Source organism: Diceros bicornis, chromosome 22 (genome assembly GCF_020826845.1).
Source record: "Diceros bicornis minor isolate mBicDic1 chromosome 22, mDicBic1.mat.cur, whole genome shotgun sequence".
Classification (NCBI taxonomy): domain Eukaryota; kingdom Metazoa; phylum Chordata; class Mammalia; order Perissodactyla; family Rhinocerotidae; genus Diceros; species Diceros bicornis.
In genome coordinates, this window is record NC_080761.1 from 27,479,045 (window position 1) to 27,504,283 (window position 25,239).

The following is a 25,239-nucleotide window of genomic DNA, read 5'->3' on the forward strand; positions in this document are numbered from 1 at the left end:
AATATAAAAATGTTTATCACAGAAAACCATTTTGTGAAGCAATCAAAATTTATAGAGTCACTTAATATATTAATGGACTATGTATATTTTGAAGAAATAAAGCATATTATATACCATAAACTTCCAAATAGATTCCAAATAGCCATAAAGTTCAAATAAAAGGATATTTTTCTGCTCAATTTTTCTTGTCAGAGCTGCACAGAAAGCCTTATGATTATTTTTTAATTTAACAGGTGTGCAAACAGATGCAACTTTTTTATTTTATTTTATTCCTAATCTTAAAATTTCACCACTGCCTGAAAGTCTGTATTATTACAATATTTAAATAAAAATTCAAAAAATTACATAAATTTTAGCAGTAAATAGTTTCCTTTTCATCATCTAGGTGATAATAACAATAATAATAAAAATAAAACTCTGGAATTGCAAATGCTTTTAAGTAACTTACCAATCAGTATTACTGTCGTAGCAGACTGACATTTAGAAGAAAACATTGGGGCTGTGATGCTGTTTGATTTGGGGGCTCCACTATATGGTAGTCTTCATTTCAACAATGGAAATGATAGTGTTACAGTGAACGCAAAAATCATATTTTCTACGTTTGTATACTGTATCTATAAGTAAATTTACTGGTCTCTCCTGCCTGCTCAAATAATGTTAATCTTAAAAACTCATTTATTGAATTCATATTAATGAATTCTTCCAGAATAAGACAGACTAGGAAGAAGGACCTGGCCACCCACTTCCAAAAAAACTGGCCATGAAAACCCTACGAATAGCAATGGAGCATTGTCTGATACAGCACTGAAAGATGAGAGGATGGTGCAAAAAGACGGGGCAGAGTTCTGTTCTGCTGTACACAGGGTCACCAGGAGTCAGAATCAACTCGTTGGCACTCACAACAACCTCTCCCAAATAAAGTACCCACCCATAAAGGCAGAACAAATGTCCAGCAAAGTTTGTGACTATTTTCCAGGTTTCCCCTTACTGATTTCTGAACTTTTCTTGCTCCAATATCACCCCATCCTGTAACAGGCAATAAGAACGGTAGATTAAAAGCAAGGACTTTGATGCCAGACTGCCTGGTTTCAGAACCTGATTTCATAACTTAGTAGCTGTGTGACCCTGGGTAAGTTACTTGATGGCTTTGTGTCTCATTTCATCATCTGTAAAATAGCTATAATAATATTCACTCACAGGGTTGTTGTGGGTTATTAAGTGAATATATATAAAGCACTTAGAATAGTGCCTGACACATAAGTGCTACGTGGGTGTAAGCTTCACTTGAAATTCTGGCTTTCGATCCTAATCCAATTCTGCCTCTTGTCTGCTGAATTGATGGTGTATATTTGGTCTCTCTGGTGCTTCAACCTCAGATTTTCCATGAAAACCTCCCCTTGGCCGTGCTCCCTTCCATTTCAGCAGGACCTGTGTACATGCTTCCCTGTGCCTGCAGTGGTCTCTACCCCTCACCTCCACATTCTCACTAACTTCACATTGTTAACTCCTTTTGTCCTTATTTAAATCCCAGTTTAAACATCATTTTTTGGGGGAAGTCTTCCCTGTCCCTCCCAGGCTAGATTAAGAGCCCCATGCTTTATGTATTCCTATATCCCTCTAATTTTCCTTTATAGCACTTATCAGAATTTGTAGCTATGTAGTTATACTTAGTAAATATGTATCCCCTAATAAAATGTAAGCTCCTTGAATGCAGGGTCAAAATCCATTTTGTTCATCATTATACTGTTATCATTACAGTGTTTGGCCTAGAGTAGGTTTGTAAGAAATATTTGTTAAATAAATGAATAAATTAATTACAGAGGTAAGTTTGAGGTTCCACATAAGTGAACATGATTTGCCCAAGACTATACCACTATAAATGACAGAACTATAAGTAGATTTCAGTTCTCCTGACTCCAAATCCTCTATTATTTCCAGGCATTAAATCTTCAATTACACAAATCACGCAAAGAAGCTTGCAATTAGAATTGTGTAGGTTCTAGAATGAAAAGGAAAAGTACAAATCAGAGAGAACAGGAGTATTTAAGGTAGGCTGGGGGAATTGGGGAATTGACATTTAAGACATGAATTACTAATTACAATGGGCTAGGGGAGATGGGCAGAGGGTCCCAGGAAGAAAGAACCATTTAGACAATGGTGCAAGATGAGAAAAGACTGTTAAATAAGAACAGAGAAAAGACCACTGGGATTGCAACAGAAGGAGTTGGAAGAGGGAGGCTGAGGTTGATCAGAGAGGCAGGATCAGATCATGCAAGACCTCATGTACCAAGAAAAGAATTTTGTTCCTTAACTAACAGAAGAGAAAGCCACTGAAGGGTTATAGGGGATAACCCAGTCAACTCTGCATTTCATAAGGTGACACTGACTGCACTATGAGGGGTTTGGGAAAGAGCAAACTTAGTAATTGGTTGGACATGGAGGTCAAGATAGAAAGACATGTAAAAGATGATGCTCAGGTGTCCAGCATGATCAACAGGGAGGGTTGTGGTACCATTTACTGAGAAAGAACCATTAGTAGCTAGATCAAGAACTTAATTCATTAAGTGTATAATAAGCTCTCAATAAACAATGACAATTATTGTTTTCTTGGTTGCTGTTGTTACTGGTGATTGAAAACGACTTGCTGCAGTTGAGAGTAATGGTGATTTTCATGTACTTCAGGGGATTTTGGCCTGATGTGTTGCTCCCACTGTGTTCACAGGCACTTCTAGACTCGGTGTTTGGAAAGGGAAGTCAGCTAAGGGGCTTCTGAGAATCAACAGAACCTCACCATACAAAAGCCTTTTTTACCTCCAATCTGATTTCTAAGGCAGGCTTAGGATAACATGTGAGAGACATATGAGAGAACAGTCTTCCTTTTTCTTGAATTTCCTTCTCCTTTTCCTAAGAATCAAGAAATTTTAGATATGATAATATGACCATGGCCAACAGGTGTATGAGGCATCAATGTTGTATGGGGAGATCCTATAAAGCTACCCTTGGCTGAATAATGGACGAGCATAGACAGCTCAAAGGATTTTCCCATAAATTGAGTAAGGAGACAGAAAGCAAAGAAATCAAGAGGTGTGCTTTGATCTTTGATCTTACAGAATATATTTTATATCTTGTTTTCTGATCTATATTTTATTCATATCATATCTTTGCCTCATGTGGCAATCTGTCATAGTTATTTACATTGTTTACATATAGTAAAAAAAAAAAAAAAAGACTTTCTATTCGGATGATCAGTTGGCAGTATTGACTATGCAGGCCTCTTTAATTCAGGCGAGCCAGTGCTGCCTGTAAAGCATATGAGCAGGTTGCTAAGCCGTCACACTGTGTGACCAGCTCATGACCACTGCCTTTATTCCCTAGAGATGCAAGGGAAGCGTGGTCTTCACCACGCATCAGGATTAGCCACAGGGTGTTAATGAGAATCCCTGTTATTATTACCCTGATCATCCTGTTAAAGAAGTTCCAGAGCATATGAGGTGGTTGGCAAATGTGTTAAATACACCAAAAGGCATGCATGTCTATTTCAGAAGTTTTGAGCCCTGAGTTGAGAAATCTTGCAGTACCTAATCTACATGCCAATTGGGCATTTTGCAACCAGGCATCTATAAAAGAACTAAAGAAAGAGGCACTGAGGGAAAGTCAAATCAAAGAAAAGTCCAGATTGTTTTGGTCGCATGAGGTCCTGCCTATAATTTAAAAGCTACAGTGAATCTTGCTTAATTTCACACATTGGCATCACTTAAGCAAAATCATCACTAAGGAACATCATACAACCACATATAAATATCAGCACACAGCAAGGGAGTTTAAAGAAGAGGGAAAGAGGAATATTTTAACCAACATTCGAATAAGTCTGACATGCATTTTATTTATATTAGAATATTTATAGAGGTCCTTGAGGTATTTTAATATATTTTTATTTGTATCTTTATTATCATATTTGTTAAACTAGGAAATGCATCTAATATTTATTTTCACTTTTTAAAATTTAACTAAGCTCATACATATAGCTTAAAAATGAACATGTTTTCTTTACTGCTTTGGGTAATTTGTAGTATTGCCTAACATGGTATAATCCAGCAAGTTCTGAAGTACCCTCAATATAATACAACAAAATGAGCCAGTGCTGAATCATTGGAGCATTTGCACCTATCCCTCATTATATTAACCAATCCTTGTGTACATTAACTTCAGAGTTTTAGCTTTCTTCACTTGTTGAAAATACGACATTTTGACACTATACAGAAATTCGGAAGAACAGAATTATTTTTTTTTACATCTTTAGTGATTAAAAGCATGGGCTTGAAAATCAGACTGAATATTCAAAACGGCTCTCCACTACTTGCTAGCTATGTAACCATTTATTCTCTCTGCTCTTAGCTTTCTACTTGAACCTCAATACTCATCTGTAAAACAGGATAAAGTAGTAATGATCTCAAAGAGTTTTAAGTGTCAAATGCTTTATTACATGTAGAGAACTGTGCTTGGCACACGGTAAGTGTCTCCAAAATGTTTCACTATCGTTATTCTTCTGAAATAGAATCATTCATTTTGTTCTTGGGCACTTGGAAAAAGAGTCTATAAAATACATATTTAACTTTCTCCTCTGTATTCCTAGCCCTTAGCCTTATCAGAAACATCAATCTTTCTTATTTTCCATTCAATAAGGGTTTTTTAGTCTAGTTATTCTCATAGACATAGACATTTTATAACATCTTGAAACATTCCATGAACTTTCACATGACATAATCTAGAACTTTAGAATCTTTTGATTAAGAAAATACACATGAACAGAGGGATTTAAGGACCCCCTGCAATAACTCCACAGCCCCTTCTGGGGTCTAAGACTCATTAGTTAGGAACCATTGCTTTAATCAATAATTAATATATTTAGATTAAAATGAAATTCAGGTTCTTTTTTAAAAGCCCCTTAGGTCACAGCTCTTTTAGCCTCTCTTACCTCGCCCATGACTGCTATGGGTGTCTCTCCTGTTGCCTGAGCAACACGATGTTCTACTAGGTAGAACATGTACTCATCGTAGAGTAGACGGATCAGGTGGAAGGAGCCAAAGCTAGCAGCACTGCGTAAGGTTAAGTCCCGAATAACCATTGAGCTGTTCCAAGAGAAAAGACATGTATGCAGCCAATATTAGTGACGAGATTAGAGTTCAACCTACTTTTCCTCTTAAAAGAAGTTAAGTTAGAGGTATAAAAGGTCAGTATAGCATACAACCTGCCACAGAATAATTTCATTATTGAAAGTAGTTAGCTCAACTCTTTTAAACAGAGTGGTAAAGAGGTAATTCTCACTGAAACTTGATTAGATCCTTATTAGAGCTAGACTGGTCTTCACTGGGAAAAACCATTTTACCACCACAGGCAAGTCTGTTGATTCTATTAAACTCACAAATGGGTCAGAATTGAATAAAAAAGATTTTGAAAGGTTGACAACTCATCACCACCATAAGAAAAAGCAACTCAAAGTGAAAATCTTATTGATGATGAGTAAATACTGTGTCACCATCTCTCAGTGACGATGACTTTGGGGTACACTTTGGGAAAAATATTTATTTGTGCCAGACAACAAGGGTTACATAACGTACTAAGCAATGTTCCCAGATGTCGCAATATAGAATGTAGGTGAGTATGTACAGGGATCCCTGCAAGAAATTAAACTAAATTAAGAAGAAATACATATGTTTGAAAAACATGAACATTTAACTTATAAAATATCAAAATATAAAAACATTATTATAAATTACTAACAATAAACTCCATTATATTTAAAATGAAAATGAGTCCAAAATAAAGTTTTGGCCTCACAGAAGACATGCCAATCATTAAGTTTGTCCACGTACTTCAAACCTCTTTAATCTTTCTAACTTAGAGACGGAGTTGGGTGTGTATGTGTGTGTTTCTCATCACTTTCATTTAACGGCCTTTTCTAGAGACTTTTGGCTTAGGAAAACTAAGACAGCCATTATACTCTCAGATAGGAGAATGTATAAGCTGATATTCCTAAAGCTTGTTTTGCAATGAAGAACTGTAAAATGTCAGGCAGATGAAAGAAGACTGTACAAAAGTCTGCACATCTGTTTCCTGTTTCACTGTCAACTTTATTTATAGAGAGGCTACTAATATATCAAATTGTACACACTCATCTTGGCAAGTGACAGGTTATCACTGTACATTTGAAACTCTGAAGCCCTGGATTCTGATTCTGGCTCTTCATTAATTCAGTGTTGACCTCAAACAAATCATTTCTCTGAGACTGTTTTTCCTCTTGGGTGAAAATGAAAGCGATATTTTTGGTCTTATCTAACTTACATGATGATTCCAAGGATATGAAATAAACTTATGAATGAACAGACCACTACGTAAATATAAGTGATTGTGATTATAATATACAAAGCAGGAGAAGCTGAGCTTCTCACTCTCGTTTGGTTACGGTAGCAAGAACAGGGGGCTACCATACGATGATGGTAGAGGATCTCTTATTTCCATGGATCTATTTACTAAAAAGAAAAAAAGTATGGGTGTGAAGTTAGACAGACCCACGCTGACCACTATGTGATCTTGATTGTGAGCATGTCATTTAACTTTCTAAGGTTCAAGGTTAGCCGGAGGGTCAAATGAGATAATGTACGTGAGATCTTAAAAAAACTACTCATTTCCACGCTACTACATGTACTGGAGTTAATAATATATTGATTGTCATTAACAGTAGTTCTAGTGAAAGATTCTTTAGAGTTTAGAACTCTATAAGTGAATCACTAAAAATAGATTAATACATTCATTTACATGCCAAAGATATGACAATATTCTGTTTATAATTCTATGCATGTTTTTCCTAAAATTCAGTGACATATCAACCATTTATAAAAATAATATAAATATAATAGCTATTAGAAATTAAACATTCCTTTTCCTATAGAAAAAATTTAAAAGGCAGAGATTCCTCTACCTAAAAAGCAAAAGCAAAAACAACACAAAAATAACAATAAAATGTTGTATAACACTTTTACCCATACTAATCCAAACTTGATATTGTGAAGTAAATAATTTTGAAAAATTAAGCAATCCTAATCACATCTCTCTTGCTGAAGAGAGACAGCAAATATTTAAAATATAGCCCAGAGAAGACAAATGGCTAACAAATATACAAAAATATGACTAATCTTATTCAAAATTAAAAGAAATGCAAATTTAGTAAGATATATCATCTATAGTACTGTAAGAGATTAGAAGATCCAGTGTTGCAGAGGGCATGGGAAAAAGAACTCTCATCCACTGTTTCTGTGAGTATAAATTCATGAAACTTTTGTGGAGAGATATTTGGCAATATTTGTCAAAATTAAAAATGCACAAATCCTTTGACCTAGCAATTCTAATTCTAGAAATTTACACCACTGAGCAGAGATAGTTTTAATTGCAGCAATATTTATACTAGTGAGAAACTAGGGGGAAAAACTAAATATCCATTAGTAGGATGCAGATTAAACAAATTATGGTTCATTCATATGTGGAATTTTATGCAATAGTTTAAAGAAGTGAGGTAGATCAGACATAAAGGTAGTAACATGGAAAGATGTCTATGACATAATATCAAGTTACAGAAGTAAAATGTATAATATGAGCCCATTTAACATAAAAACTATCTATGCAGTTCTTTAAAAAATCTTACCCCTAAATAAATGGGAATATTTAATACTTTATTAGTGTTGAAATAGCACACTTCATTAAAATAGTCTAAGTCACCTTAAAAAGTTCAAACCCTTTTACTAGAATTTATCTGAACATACATGTGTAATTTTATACAAAGATAATCATTACAGTATTTCTTATACTTGCATTACAAAACAAAAAACCACTTAAATGCTCAAGAATAATGGTAAAAGGGAACATCTAAAAAATGTATGAGACATACACACAATGGAATATTGTGAGGACATTAAAAATTACGTCTATGAAGATATTTAATGACAAGAAATGCTCAAGATAAAATGGCAAAGGAAATTTGGTAAGGGAAAGACACAGATAATAAACTATGGTAAACAATTGGATCCTAATTTTATGTAACACTAAAAGAAAATATTTTACCAGAGGTTACGTCTGGGTATTAAAATGATGATGATTTAAGTTTATTCTTTGTATAGTTTAGTATTTCGCAGATTTTCTAAAGTGAGCACATGTTAATTTCATAATAAAAAATGTTTATTAAAAGATGACATTTATTATAATATAGAAAAACAATCCTGAGTCACGTGAATGTCAACAAATCTTTGCAGACAATAAATATCACAGACACAGAATGAATTATATATATACTTCTACACTCAAATTTTAGGCCTTTATATTTCCCTTAAAATATAATAACCCTGAAAGCATATAAATGACTAAGGAAAATATTCATATTGAGTAGCTTTCTGATATTATTCTAGAAACACAAAGTCAACTATTTTTTCCAAGAGAATCCACATTCATTCATTCAATAGATGTTTATTGTGATCCTACTCTGTGCCAGTATCTTGTTCTAGAAAAAGTCAGACAAAATTTTGGTTTCAATGGAGCTCACATTCCAGGAGAAACAGTTGATAAAAACACAAGTAGATTGGGGTCAGCCCGGTGGCGCAGTGGTTAAGCTCGCATGCTCTGCTTCAGCGGCCCAGGGTTCGCGGGCTCAGATCCCAGACTCGGACCTATGCACCACTCACCAAGCCACGCTGTGGCAATGTCCCATGTGCAAAATAGAGGAAGATGGGCACAGATGTTAGCTCAGGGCTAATCTCCCTCAGCAAAAAGAGGAAGATGGGCAACAGATATTGGCTCAGGGCTAACAATACACAAGTAAAATACACAAGTAGATACAAAATATAAAGTTAGGTAGCGATAAATCCTATGAAAAAAATAAATCAGTAGATTACTTTTATTTTTTGTTGATGGTTTCCTTAGCTGTGCAACAGCTTTTTAGTTTGATGTAATCCCATTTGTTTATTTGCTTTTGTTGCCCTTGCCTGAGGAAACTGGTCCAAAAAAGTATTGCTAAGACCAATGTCAAAGAGCCTATGGTTTCCTCTAGAAGTTTTATGGTTTCAGGTCTTACATTCAAGACTTTAATCCATTTTGAACTTATTTTTGTACATATATGGTGTAAGATAGTGGTCCAAGAGCCAAGATATGGAAGCAACCTAAGTGTCCATCAATAGATGAATGAATAAAGATGTGGTATATATATATACAATAGAATATTAGCCACAAAAAATGAAATCTTGCCATTTGCAACAATATGGATGGACCTAGAGGGTATTACGCTAAGTGAAATAAGTCAGACAGAGAAAGAAAAATACCATTATGATTTCACTTATATGTAGAATCTAAAAAACAAAACAGACAAATAAACAAAACAAAATAGAAACAGACTCACAGAGACAGGAAGCAAACTGGTGGCTACCAGAGAGGCGAGTGATTGGGGGACTGGGTGTAATAGGTGAAGGGGATTAAGAGGTACAAATTTCCAGTTATAAAAGGAACAAGTTATGGGGATGTAATGTACAGCATAGGGAATATAGTCAATAATACTGTAATAATGTTGTATGGTGACAGATATAACTAGACTTATCATGGTGATCATTTCATAATGTATATAAATATCGAATCACTATGATGTACACCTGAAACTAATAGATATTGTATGTCAATTATACTTCAATTAAAAAATAAATAAATAAACCAGGGCAAGAGGATGGAGAGTGATGGGGTAGGCATTTTCAGTTAGGGTGTCAGGAAAATTCCTTCTGAGGCAGAAACTGGATTGAAGTGAGGGAGTCAGCCATGTGAAGAAGTGAGCTTTCTTGGCAGAAAGAAAGCAAATGCAAAGACTCTGAGGCAGAACTATGCTTGACATGTTCAAAGAATAGCCAGGCTAGTGTGGCTGAAGCTCAGTGAGCAAAGAGAAGAATACGCGACAGGGTCTGGAGGTCACTAGTAGCTGGACCACGGAGGGTCTTGCAGGCCATGATAAGGTCTTCGAATTTTATTCTATGTGTTTTGGAAACTTTTGGACAATTAGGCAATCACCTTATTTCAAGCATGAAATGTACGTGTAATACCAAATTCTGTTGGAAAAAATCTGCTGCCCTTTAGTTATAACACCTAGTTATTTCTTAAAAATACTGATAAGCATGCCATGAAATTATTGTCATATGTTTAGAAAAGAATCAGTTGAATTATATTATTAATGCTATGTCTACTTTATTCTCTCTGTGTTGGGTTGCTGCCCTACAAGCCAAGTATTAATTAAATGACACAATTAACAGTTTAATTGGAAACCTACTGTCCGATTCATACTTCTATAAGATATGGTGCAAAATTGACTCCACTGAATTTCATGTTGCTAAGTTACCATGCATTCAACTCCTTTTAAAATTAGAGTTATAAATGTTAATTATTTTATAATAGATGAGAAATACCTTTTTGTATTTATCTTTATAAGTCATGGTGTGGCAACTGAAACAGATACCCTAACATATGATACTCAATCCACTTCTCTTCGTGTATTTGGGACACATCACACCCCTCCGAAGCAGATAGGTGAGAAGGTCACACCTGTGACCCTCATGTGAACTCTCTTTTCAAACACTGCTTACAGTTGATTCCAAAAGAATATCACTTTATGGAAGATTTACATATTGTCCAGTTGTAGACAAACTAGGTTCCCTGTGCCACCTTTCAAGTCACTGTATCAAAGACACAAATTACATTCTTTAAAAATGGGATATTTGGTTGACCCTCAGGATGGCTCTGAGGAATGCTGTGTTCTGTTATCCACAAAACACACAAGCTGAGAACTGGCTGACATAACTTCTCCATTTCTGCCCAAGAATGGCAGTCATATTTTTTCCCACCTCTCAGGGAGCCAACAGTAGCCATTCAAAGCCAGGTTAGGCAAGGAGAGACGGCCATTTGAAGCAGATGGTGTATGCAACAATATATCAACTGCAGCTATCATGACTTCTATAGCCAGTCTATTTCTGTAGTCATATGCATGTAAATATATACACAGAATTTTAGAAATTATGAGATTAACCAACGTCAGAATGTGAAGGGTCTGTGTACGCGACTGCCAAATTCTTATTACAATGCCAAAAACATTAAAAAAAATACTCTGTAATTCTGCTTCTCTGATAGTTTGTAAATGCAGTTTTCATTACTCAATATATTCTTATACCTTAGTAAAAAACAGTTTAGGTTTTAAAGGCTCTTAAGTTTCTAAGCTATTGACTTTGCCTACCAGCAGGAGGTATGTATCTGTCTGAATGTGCCTTTCCTTCTGTGGCCCTGAACTGTACGCCTTCAAGTCCTTTTGAAATGAAAATAATAACCATAATAGTGTCTAACAATAACAAGCCAATTATCCTCAACTCAGGGAGGACAGAGGGCAGGCAAGTGATGATCTACTGGGTCTGTATATCTGCAGAGAATGAGAAATACAAGTAAGTAATTTTCTCTCCTTTCAAGATACCTGCAACAGATCTCTATGGAGATGAAGGTTCCAAGGGTGTATTTCTAAAATGATATCAACCAAATACAGAAAAATAAAAACCCACAGGAAGGAGTAGGGGCAAGTCTGACATAACAACATATGAAAAGCAGTAAGAAGAAAAAACAAAACCCTGCTTTTTCTGATACAGAGGATGCACTCTGCTTTTGGGCATATAGGTTTTGGAATAACCAGCTAGTATAACTTCTGATTCATCAATTATTCATAAAGCACATATACCATGTATATGATTTTCTGTGGGAAAAAATGGATGAATAAAAAATCAACTTGCAAGCAAATGGGAAAAATATCTGAAATCTTCTTAAGAAGTATTTCTAAATTAAGTTTTTGAATTCTACTATTACTACTACTGTTGCTACATCTACTTTAGAATACTGTGACAATGTTTTCCAAATACTCCTTACGTATCGAGGCAAAACTTACATTTCTCATCAACACATCTCTCATTAATGCCCAGATCTAAACCTCGCATTGGCTTTAGTGAAGCATAACAGTTGGTCACAGAGTTAGACAGCACCTTAATAAGGTGCTTCTCCAGTCACATGGGCTAAAGGTACTAAATATATGAGAGACAGAACTGGGGAATTATTCCATTCCAAAACCAGAAACAAAACAACAACACAAAACTGGCAGGCTTTCTTTCACTGCATTTGACCCTGGGCTAGACACTAGAAAACTATTTTCAGGATGTAAGGATAATTTAACTCTCAATTAGACATACAAGGTGGATCTACAGTTCTACTTCAGTTTAAGAAATAAGACTTGGGGCAAGCTTGGTGGTGTAGTGGTTAAGTTGTCGCGCTCTGCTCTGGCGGCCCAGGGTTTGCAGATTTGGATCCTGGGTGTGGACCTACGCATAGCTTATCAAGCTATGCTGTGGCAGGCGTCCCACCTATAAAGTAGAGGAAGATGGGCACGGATGTTAGCCCAGGGCCAATCTTCCTCAGCAAAAAGAGGAGGATTGGCAACAGATGTTAGCTCAGGGCTAATCTTCCTCACAAAAAAAAAAAAAAAGAAAAGAAAGAAATAAGACTTGGACCAAATCAGTTGAGAATGAAAGAAGTCAAAATTAAACCAAGCAATTACTATCATAATTAAAAGATCTCTGGTTCTCTTCAAGGTGGTCAAAACCAGATGGAAATCCTATAGTCTGGGCTTACTGGGTTCACAAGCACTCCTAGTTCCTCAACTCTGTTACTTCTTGTATACCTTCTCTCCTCACAACTAGCTCTGGACTCATCACTGATGTCTAGATGATAACCACAGTGTGCCCACAGCCACAGTCAGTGGTATGTCCTGTGGCTACTGCTTTCTGATTACGTGCATGGCTGCATAGGCTCTAAATAAGGGACTGCCTAAGCCTCAAGGCAGATATGGCTTTTAGGCCTGAGCCAGGGGAGCCACCTTTATCTAAATAAGCAAAAACATAACTCCCACCACAAGAACAAATGCCAGGGTCAAAAATATAACTTACCTAACTTATCTTATGAAATGGAACTCCATCTGTCTATTCAATCCTACATATATATGGTATATATGCCACTCACACAGGCTCTGCTTTTAAGCCCTAGGGCAGACCTACGGTCAACAGCTCATCCCAACATTTGATATCACATACCAATGATCAGAAAACCTTTCTCTTCTGGGGTTCTTCTATGTCTACAAGAACATACATTTATATTTATATTATTTTAGTCAAAAAGTGATTCATTTTGTACTGTTTACTAGATTACTGGATATTAAATTGGCTATGCATTAGAATCACCAGGAGTAAGCTTTTTGAAGAAAAAAAATTCTAATTACCCCTATTCCCAATCACTACTCCCTAGCCATCAAGATTTTGATTCAGTAGGTTTTGGGAGGCACCTAGGATTTTTTTTTTTTTTTTTTTTTTACATTAATTCTGATGTGCTGCTAGGTTTGAGAACAGTTGTAATGGGTCAAATTAAGAAACTAAATAGAAGGTTCTGAGCACACATCAGAATCACCTGGATGACTTTTTAAAAAGCATAGATTGCTGGGCCTCACCTGCGCAGTTTCTGATTCAGGTAGACTTGATAAAGGGGCCTGAAAATTTGCACTTGCAACATGTTTCCAAGTGACAGTGATGCTACTGGTCTAGGGACCACAGTTTGAGAATCACTGAACCAGAGAATAAAAAGAAGAGGGGTGCTGAGGCCTCAAGAAAGAAGCCTAAATAACGTAAGTCTGCAAGAGGGAGGGCTCGAGCCCTTTTCTGACTGCTGCTGAACACGTTATCTGGACTGGAATCTCAGATGTTCCCATCTGAGAATTCTAGGGCTTTGAGCAAGAGGCTTTCTTTTCTTAGCAGCAAGTTTTTTTTTTCATAAACCTCCTCGTACCATTCCATGATGCTGTAATCATTAAGTTGGATTGCAGATAATCACAACAGAGAGCTTCTGCAAACTAAAGTCCTTGTTTTTCTTTTGTCTGAGAAACATGTACATAAACACATCTTTGCAGAAGATGCAAAATAAAGCTTAGGAAAAATTGAGACGATACCTGTAGAAAGACCATTTTAGCAGAAATTGCCTGGCAGCTTTAGGAAAACTGGGTCTTCCTTCATAGGGTTTCAGTGCTTGCATCATCACATTGTCAAGCCACGCAGCCCACTGCTCCAGGGTGCTCTGCTGCTGAAGAGTCATCTTGAAGTCTGTTTCTAGTCTTTGAACCATGTTGTCATCACACTGGCACACCCAGGAAGCCTGCTCCTGGGACAGTACACGGAAAGCAAAGGAAAAGTTCAACTCAGCGTCTTTTCATTGAATGCCAGCACACAATCCATATGCATGAATGGGAAATTATAATGAAAGATTCAAACAATTTAAATGAATTAAGAAAATGAATGACTACTACTTGTGGTTGTTAAAGAAACTTAACATCGCCTTTCTGCACGAAAAAGGGATGTGACACAAAAGCATGACTTGGTTTTTCTACATTAGCTAGTCTGTGTGAAAGACTACAATACATGATTACTTAGGAAAAATAGAAGCCTGAATCTACAGTACGCAGGATCTTTCATGCTATTCAGTTTTTATACTGCCTTCGAAAGTTCTCTCTTTCTTTTTTTTTTCTCCAACCAGATAAAACTTGAAAGCCAATTCATCTGAGAAGATTTAGGATAAGTCAGATGGATAAATAGATTCAATTGGCTAAAAGTGGTCCCTCGGGATTAGAACAGAAACAAACACTGAATGGTACTAGGTAGGAGCATATGCTGTATGAGCTTTACAGATTGGGAGCTGAAATCTCAAGGGTTACCAACGCAAGGCTATGAATCCAAATTAATTCACAGAACTGAAAACAACAATAACAACAACAACAAAAATACTTCTGAGAAAATGGAGACATGCTACCTGCCAAGAAATTTGATTATTACCATTTTCCTTCTGGTTCTGATTAAGAAGTTTCTTGTTTGGTAATACTAATTAAAATAGGAACTTTAAAAGCTACTTTTCAGTGGATGCCAAAAGTTTTATGATGTTTCCAGTGCTATGTTGTATTTTTTAAGATTAAAAAAAAAACTATACTCTCAAGGTCAGAATAATACTTATTTGGTAATATATTATTTGACTGATAGTCAGAGAACATGGATTTTAATACAGGGCCTGAATCAACTAAACCGACATCATTTAATCTTTGTAGGGCCTCATTTTCCAGAAGTATAATATCCGAGAAATAAAATGTGACAAGAAGTTTTAAGCTGGACTCATTGAGTCCAGATAATATTTTCAAGATAGAATTCTGTGAAGGTCCTAATTCTATATCTAAAACATTGTGAATCTGTGTGTATTTTTCTGAAAAGGGTGTTATAGCTTTTATTGTATATGCTCTCCGAGGATAAGACTACCTATTCAAGAGACATTTCAACCAGGGGTGTACTTCAAATACAAAATGCCCAAACTCAATTCATTTTATTTCTCCAGGGAAACTTATAGTTTTTTCTATATTTCCAGCTGACAAAACCATCTACTATCCTTCTCTTATCTAATTAGTCATAAAGTTTTCCAGATTTTACCTCCTAAATATCACTTTTAAATGTTTTAAGTACACTAAAATATGATTATAGAAAAATTGAAACTTATAGTTTTTTCTATATTTCCAGCTGACAAAACCATCTACTATCCTTCTCTTATCTAATTAGTCATAAAGTTTTCCAGATTTTACCTCCTAAATATCACTTTTAAATGTTTTAAGTACACTAAAATATGATTATAGAAAAATTGAAAATACGAATAAGCAAAAAGGAGCAAAATATTAAGACTATCTAAAATGCTAACACTAGGAGATAACTACAACATGCTAAGGTATATACCTTTCAAACTTTTCATACACAATATATGCTTATGCATATATAAATAGTTAAAATAATTTAATATTTAAATTAAATTTAAATTAATAAAATAAGATTAATTTAAGGATCATATTATAAATTCTACTAGATATTCTGCTTAGTTTCACTTAACTATAAATGATAACTATCTTTCCATATAGGCAAATGTAGAGCTATATTTATCATTCAATGATTGAATTTGCTTCACTGCATAAATATACCATTATTTAAGTAACCAATTCCATACAGCTAGACATTTATGGTCATTCCAATTTTTTACTATTAGGAAAAATGCCAAAATCAGCAATCTTGTAACTACTTCTTTGCTTACTTTTGCACTTATTTCTGTATGATAGATTTATATAATAGTTAAGATCTTTCAAAATACACTGTCAAGTGACTCCCAGAAATTTTATATCAATTTAAGAGTCTAGGACATTACCCAGGGAAGAATTTGGGCCTCAAGGAAAGGATAGGGGAAGTTGTTTTTGTTTTTTCCTTAATGTCTAAGCATTTTTTTATTGTGGCAAAAAACACATAACATAAAACTTATCATCTTCATCATTTTTAAGTGTACAGTACAGGAGTGGTAACTATATGCTCCTTACTGTACAATAGATCTCTAGAACTTCTGCATCTTACAGAACTGAAACTCTATACCCATTGTAGAGGATGTTGTTTTCTTGTGTTTGTGCACTGATAACAGGGAGGAGGAAGTTATTGGTATCCCTGGAAGAACTTAATTTCATTTCTTACCATAAATTCAAACTCACTATTTCCTTGGAAGTTAGCTTTTGCCAAGAGAAGACGATAATCTAAAACCAAACGTAGAGAAATGAAACCACAGGACATTTTTCTGGCTTTTCAAACTACTTTATATTGTACTTCATTTTACTACTCTCAAATTGAAAATATACTGACAACACAGCATACCGTGAATATTCCCTGTCAAAGGAATTTGGATATTTCAATTCTATAACGGAAAAAGCTAAGGATGAACATTAAAGATGTTTTTAACTTACAAATAAATTATATCCAAGATAATAAGGAGTCAGTAGCTTCAAAATTAGAATGTCTTTTAGATACAGAAACACCAATATACGCAATAGTTAGGTATCAGATCAACCCATCCAAACCTATCTAGCTCATAACGTAGATGAAAAACTATCCATTTACACAAAAAAATTAGAAAACAATACCATTGTAATATTATCACGTAAATAAAACAGAAAGCCAATTGTACTGCAATAGAAAAATTATCCTGAATGCATGAGGAAAAGAGGATTTTTCTGGACTCAGAAAAACTTGGTAGCTGGGAGCAGAGGAAGGGAAAAGGTAGCCGCAAAGTTGGTGAGTAGGGGATGGGAAGTAGAGTAGAACTGTAGTTGACCATTTAGATGCAATTATGTTGTCAAAGTTGGTGTTTATAACCAGGAAGAACTCATTTCTATAAATACTTCATGAGATTGCAGACACACAAATACACAAATGAAAATAAGGTTAACAAAATTTAAGATCTTTCTCAGATATTATTAGGAATCATTCCTAAAAATATCTTCTGTTATTGAACTTAAATTATTTTTTGAAATTAGAAGTTGCCTTACTATTTCAAATTTTCTTAAAGTACTTGTCTTTCTTAAGATATCTTTTCTGAATGAAGATTTGCAATGAACATTACAGTATAAGTTTTAAGGCAATATGAATTTTTATTTATTTACTTATTTTTTTGCTGAGGAAGATTGGCCCTAAGCTAACATCTGTGCCCATCTTCCTCTATTTGGTATGTGGGACACTGCCACAGCACGGCTTGAGGAGTGGTGTGTAGGTCTATGCCCAGGATCTGAACCTGCGAACCCCGGGACACCGAAGCGGAGCGTGTGAACTTAACCACTATATCACCGGGTCGGCCCAAAGCAATAAACTTTTAATATTCTTACTAAACTCAGTTAATGTAAATTCCATTGAAATATGTAAACTTGATGGTTTTGTAAACCTAAGACAGTTTGTCCTTGTTAATTAAGGTTATGCATTTGCATGTGTTTGTATATAAATATACAGAAAGATAGATTTAAGAAAAACTTATACACATCAGAAGTTTGAGCCCAATCCCTGAAAGTCAGAATGAACTTAACTGATTAACTAGACCCTAAAATAAATCAAGCCCAAATATTACTTTTTAATATATTTTAAATGATAAAACTAGATTAGAACTGCAGATAAAAATTTCTAGGAAATGGAGTAATTAGTTAGTTTATCTTTAAGCAATGGTATTGCTTTTTATTAACAGTTTTATTGAGATATAATTCACATATCATACAATTCACTCATTTAAAGTATACAGTTCAATGGCTTCTTTCATATATTCTCAGAGTTGTGCATCCATTACCACAATCAATTTTACAATGTTTTCATTTCCCTAAAAAGAAACCCTACATTCCTTACCTCTCACCTCCCAATCCCCCAGTCTACAGGACCTACGCAACCACTACCTACTTCTTGTCTCTATAAGATTTACTTATTCTGCACCTTTCATATGAATGGAATCATGCAATATGTGGTCCTTTGTATCTGGCTTCTTGCACTTAGCATAATATTTCACTTAGCATGATGTTCATCCATGTTGTAGCATGTATCAGAACTTCATCTCTTTTTACTGCCCAATAATACTCCATTGTATGGACATACCACTATTTGTTTATGTATTCATCAGTTAATGGTCATTTCAATGGTTTCCACTTTTATGTGGCTAATATGATGTGGCTAAGAACATCCGTGTACAAGTTTTTAGGTGGGCATGTTTTCATTTCTCTTGGTATATATCTATGAATGAAACTGCTGAGTCATACAGTAACTCTATGTTTAACTTTGTGAGGAACTGCCAGACTGTTTTCCAAAGTGGCTGCAGGATTTTACATGCCAATCACCAGTGTATAACGGTTCCAATTTCTCCACATCCTCACCAACACTTGTTATTATCTGTCTTTTTTGATTATACCCATTTTAGTGCAGGTGAAGTGGTATCTCACTGTGATTTTGATTAGTATTTCCCTGGTGTCTAATGATGCTGAACATGTTTTTGGGTGCTTAGTGGCCATTTGTATATCTTCTTTGAGAAATGTCTATTCAGATCTTTTCCTATTTTTTAAATGGGCTGTCTTTTTATTATTGGGTTGTAATAGTTCTTTATATACTCTAAATACAATTTTTTTTTTTTTTTTTTTTTTTTTGGTGAGGAAGATTCACCCTGAGCTAACACCTATGCCAATTTTCCTCTATTTTGTATGTGGGTTGCCGCCACAACATGGCCACTGACCAGTGGTGTAGGTCTGCGCCTGGGAACCGAACCCAGGCCACTGAAGTGGAGTGTGCCAAACTTAACCACTAGGCCATGGGGCTGGCCCTTCTAGATACAAATTTTTTATCAGATATATGATTTGCAAAAAGCTTTTCAATTCTATGAGTTGCCATTTCACTTTTTTGATGGTCTCTTTTGAGGCACAAAAGTTTTTAATTTTGCTTATGTTCAGTTTATGTATTTTTTCTTTTGCTACTTGTACCTCAAGTGAGCAATGGTACTGTTTTTATATGGTAACAATTAACTTTATTACTTTAGTATCTGAAATAAAATATTTGTTGGGATTCCATAATAATAATAATCCTAAATTAACTATTTTTTTAAACTGTACTTTATAGTACAAGTAGCTTGATCACAAGATTAAAATATATTTTTTTCATTTGGATGATCAAAATAGCCAAACACACTGCATCTAATTCTTTTCAAATGAACAAATATTTACCAGGTGCCTATAATAAAGTCTGAAATAGAGTTGCTCTTAGTTCTTGCAAGATGGGACATTATTAAAAACAAATATCTCTTGTGTTTTAACAGTGCGAAGGGCTTTATGTATTACTAAATATGTCAACAATAATCTAAGACAGGTGTTACAAGGTGTGGACAGTAAAGCCCAGAGCAGTTAAGTAACTTGCCCAAGATCTCACAGCTAGTAGATGGAAAAGTTGAATCTCTTGCCTATCTAACTTCAGTGACTGTGATCGTCCTTACTCCATAAACTATTCAGCAAACTCCGGTGACATATGTTGCCATCTCATACTATAAATCTTAGCAGACATTAACCACAAAACAGAGGAGCTTATTAAAGCCACAGCTGAGGAAAACTCCTCTTTCAGGGCGTTGTGAATATAGATGCTGCCTGTGTATTGATGAAACTTTTTAAAAAGAAATTTGATGATTCTAATTAAGCAGAAAAAATTGAGTGTCCTTCCTTAAGACACACTTTGAAAGAGAACAGAGTACCTGGACGTTGGCAAAGTCGACACGGTTGAGGTCATTGAGCATCTGGTTGATCTGAGAGGTGTTCTGAAGCACTGCACGAGCTGCCTGGGCCAGGTGATTGAGCGACGTGTATCTTCGCAGAGTCTGGGCAAAGGCACTTACAGCGGCAACCTGGAAAGAAAGCCAATTAAATCAGGATTTTTTTTTTTCCCTCCAGTAAAAGAAACCACTGCAATCTTCAAATCTTTATTCCCTTGCCAAATTTTAAATGCTTCCCTCTGATACTTATTTCAAATTCATTTGGTGAAAGAGCTTACTTGTAAATTATAGCATTTAAATCTCTAAACCAAGTATTATTTTCCTTTTGAGTAGGTTGAGGTCAAGACTAAAACAAACTCCCACATTCCTTGACATCTGAGCGCAGCATTAATTAAACCAATCTCGCAAGTAACTACTCACCCACAGCAAGAAATGACTTTGTCTAGGGAAGTAGGAAAAATGTTGACTTTCATTTGTTTTTTACTCTCTGTAGGACAGTCAACTACAAACTAGGCAAATAAAATTTTTTTCTTTTTACTTGGAAAACCAAACTATACAGTCCCACTTTTTTAAATAGATTTAAAAAAATATACTTTTCACTGTGCTGTCATTCACATTCACTCTTATTACCTTTATTTTATAGCAACCTCGGTAATTTTGAGGTGAAAGATTAGTGTTTATAGCCTTTATTAGCAAACATATAGCTAATAAACTTATCTAACACAAGCAACAAGAAGAACTCTTTTTCAGAATTTGATTTTCTGCAAAAGGGCTATCTAAGAAATCTCCATTTGCCCTTCAAAATCTACTTTCCGTCCTTCTCCATTCTGCTCTGTGCCCAGGAAAACTGACCTGAATGAACCACATTAACTGCCTCCATTACACTCTGGCTTCCAGCTGGGTTTGGCCAATGACAGGCACTGTAGGAGACTGAAGAATGGCAAGAAAGAGTGGTCAAAGTATTCATTTCCCCACAACCTCTGCTCTCTCCTGTTTTGGCCGAGCCTGCCTTCCTTTTCTAAGGCCACAGTCCTGGGGGAAGGAGAGGATCTCCTAATACCATAGCTTTCACCTCTTCCCCTTTCAGGCCTAGGAATGGTCAGGACTTCCCACTATTGCTAGTCCTGGGGCGCTTTACCATTCCTCCTTGGTTTTCTTAACTCTGTTCACGCTTTTGGAAATGGACCCTTCTTAAACTCTCTTCAATTATTCCCCCTTTTGGATATACCATTTGTTTCCTGCTGAGACCCTGAATGAACCAGGTTACACTGAAAGATATCAAAGACAATGCAAAAAAAAAAAAAAAAAAGGTCTAGGTAAATATTTAAATTTTATGATCTCATGGAAATTTGTTACATGCACAGTACACCTAATGAGCATTTTAACATACTTACAGGAATGTATGGTATGGTGTTAAATCACTATGGGTATATGAGAAGCAACTGATTGAACAGTCAGTTGGCTAAGTGGTAGAGGGTGGTCACAGGTCAAAGTATGCTCTATCTTGCCAGTGAGATGTTTTAGGACTATGTGGAACTTCGAGGAAGTTCACATACCCTCAAAAAACAGTCTTACTCTTTTTTCCATGCTGAGGTTTATATTAACCAAGTATGTGCCAGGCACTGTGTTAAGCACCTCACATATATTACCTTGCTCAATTCTCACAGCAATCCTATTAGACACATATTATGACTTAAAAGAGGTTAAGTAGCTTGCTCAAGGTTATGCAGAAACTATGTTATGTTGGTGGGATATGAACTCAGGCATTTTGATAACAACAGCCAGTCATAACCCATACGCTGTTTCCTCTGTCAGGTTACACTGTCTTCATTGATGGAGCGCTCAGCTGAAAAAAGGCTGCACATCAGTGAGAGAGGAATAGCAGAAGGCACCCTCCACCAAAGTAAATCATCCAAATCAACTCTGGAGATCAAGGAGATGGCCAGGACTGCAGCTGGATGGCTACCACATCCACTTTGATGACACTCTGAGGGAGGTGCTTTCAGCTGTCTGAACTATTGTTATAAATATGGCTGACTCTGCAAGTTGGAAAGCATTCCTCTGACCAACATAATCAAACAGCACCTCCTTTTTTTGCCCACCTCAATATGGCACTCTAGAATAGCCTGCCACGGAGAACTTTCTGCAATGATGGAAATGCTCTACATACGTGCTGCTAAATGTGGTAGCCACTAGCCACATGAGGCTATTGTGCAACTGCAATGTAGCTAGTATGACTGAGGACCCGAAATTTTAATTTAAATTTTAAATTCAAATTGAAATAGCCACATGTTGCTACCCCTACTGTATTGACAGCATAGTTCTAGAGTAACAATCTAAGGTGGGCATATCAATGAAATGTTTTCTTCTGTATGTTTTTGAGACAGAAAGTGTTATTGAAAACCTTAAGTCAAAGCAGAAAGAACTGGGAACTACTCGTGTTCCCAAAGAGACTTGTCAGCTTCAAGAGCCTTAGTCTATTACTATGCCCCCAAATTGAAAGAAAAGGTTTATTGTTGGATTCTGATAGTAGATACAGTCATTGACCAAAAAAAAAAAATGCCACAACTGTAATTTATGGTACCAAAGTTTAGAGAGACTCAGTCCAATCTTGCCATGGGGTATGTTCACAGATTAACCTAAAGTAATATGGCTAATAGGGGATGAAGTGGAGACTAGAATTTATATCTCTAGCTAAATAATCCACATTCTTGATATATACTGATCAATAATGAGACAACTGTTCACTTTAAGAAATGATTACTTGATTCACAAAAGCATTCTCCAGTGTTAAAAAAACAAAACATCTTGAAAAGCAAAAGAATATTAATTTACATGAACTTTTCACAATATAATAAGTATAGTCGGGGACACAAAAAGTCTAAAACTTCTTCAAATGAGAACTATTTGAATATTCTAGGCTATTCTTTTTAATATTTGAAATTAAGTAATCTGAAATATATGCCTTAGAAAAGGGCTTGTAAATACACCACACTTAACAATGCTTCTCAAGTTTCTTTGAGAGGAGCATTATCAAACATCTCTTGTGCAAGTTCTTTATTATATGGTTATAAAATACAAATATAAAAGTCAGTTTTAAAAGTTCTATATAATATCAACATTTTACATAATATAATTTGATAGGACAGATATAAAATGCACAGTTCAGAACAATTTCCTAAACATAAAAGAAAAAGTAAAAACATGAAAGTGTACCTTGGTTTGTATCATTCTCTGTGGAATATTGTTCATGGCATTGGAAAGCCAACCTTCAAGGCTTTTTGCAAAATTTCGAATGGCTTGGGTCAAGGCACCTAAATGTTAAAGAATAAAAGCAGAACGAAAAAGATACAAAGGAACATTAATCTTCATGCTAGAATCAGGGAAAACAGGCGTACATGACATCTGAAATAGCACGCAACTTATATTGTCCTCATTACGAGACTTGAACGTTATTCCTAACTTTGAAAGCATCCAAGAATTATATTTTGGGCTTTCTTTTTTCTTTTAAAGCTTCTTTGTTCCCAGATACTTATGACACTTTGTTGGGAAATGCAAAAGTTCAAATATCTTTGCTTATGGCAACATATACCAGTTGTGAATATACTTATGAATTTTCTATCTTAGACAAAACATTTTTCATTAATAGTTTTGTGCTCAAAGGCTATGTATTTTCTTTACAAATTCTTCTTTTGATTTTTAAGCTCTTAATCTATTTTCTTTTCTTAATTAGAAAGAAAATAATGCAAAGCTTTCTCTCTTTCTCTATGTATCTATTTACACTAGAACCTATCAATTAGAGGAGTTGTCTCTTGCTCTTGTTGAAAAGTAAGGTAAAAATTAAAATTGCCTGACTTGAAAATTTTTGATAACTATTCTTCATTTCACTTGGCAGTAGAGATAAAAGATCAGTGTGATAAAAGTGCTGTCACAGAGACCAATATTCTTAAGATAGTCCTAAAATTGTCCATTCCATATTCTTCACATATCTGACAAAATCTTACATAGGGAGAGGTCTCATGAGAGTAGCTTTTATGGTGGTCATAAAACGATTAGAAGCATCATCAGCAGGTATGACCACAACTATTTTACAAGAAGGAATCTGCTTACTGAGATTGCTGTATAATAGAAGACTAAATTCCTCTCTTGTTCAACAAGTAATTCAGTCAATAGTATTTTACATCATCTGTGCCCAAGGCTCCACAGTGTAGGGAGCAGTTTTAGACATTTAATAAATGTTTGAAGCACCCACACATAAAATTAATCTCCATGGGTTTCCTATAATGTGGGTAGGTATGATAATTTGTAGTCTACTAAAAGAAACAGAGAAGTTACATTTTTGTCCAAGGCTCCCAAGAATATTAATGTTAATGATGGGATTAAATTCCTTGATTTTTCTTTCTGTGCTCAAATGAGTCTGACATGCTTCTCCATTACTTTTGTTAAAGTAGGGTTAGAAATAATTTAGCTTACTCAAGTTACCTGCAAAAGATATAAATTTTACTAAACCAATAATATAAACAACTATTTTTTTATGAGTTATTTAACTGGTCAAATAACAGAAGAGAGATTGAAATGGCTAAATTTTGAATAGGAAAAACAGTCAAGAAGTGCAGACTCTTAATCATGAGAACCATCTACTGGAAACATTGAGTTGGAAATTTCCTGAGAATTGATCTTTTGAAATTTCCAAAGCTTCCCACTTCAGCCAAAAAAGAAAAAAGAAAGAAAAATATTTTTCTGCTGTATTATGTACTAGAACCATGGAGGGCAGGCATGAATGAAAATGAAAAGGAGTGAAAAAATACCTAACAACCCTTTTTGAAAGTTGGCAAAATTGTTTTCAAGAATCAATCTGGATATCTGTATTTTGCATTTTTTTTTTACAATTAATATCTAATAATTATTTAATCTGAAAAACAAAAACCAAGAAGCAGGAAAAGTTACTTTTAAAAAATGTTTTATATGGGTCTTGTT

General features: G+C 35.2%; 1 protein-coding gene across 5 annotated transcripts in view; it reads right to left on the reverse strand.

The window, feature by feature from the left end:
• RFX3 (regulatory factor X3) overlaps nt 1–25,239 on the reverse strand; it is a 275,918-nt gene that overhangs the window by 25,078 nt on the left and 225,601 nt on the right. For all 5 annotated transcript variants that reach the window (XM_058565741.1, XM_058565742.1, XM_058565740.1 and 2 more), the window contains 4 exons: nt 23,479–23,576; nt 20,245–20,394; nt 14,099–14,307; nt 4,976–5,129 (listed from right to left, as the gene is read on the reverse strand). In XM_058565741.1, the coding sequence (XP_058421724.1) occupies nt 4,976–5,129; nt 14,099–14,307; nt 20,245–20,394; nt 23,479–23,576 (611 nt within the window). The remainder of the gene's footprint in view (nt 1–4,975; nt 5,130–14,098; nt 14,308–20,244; nt 20,395–23,478; nt 23,577–25,239) is intronic.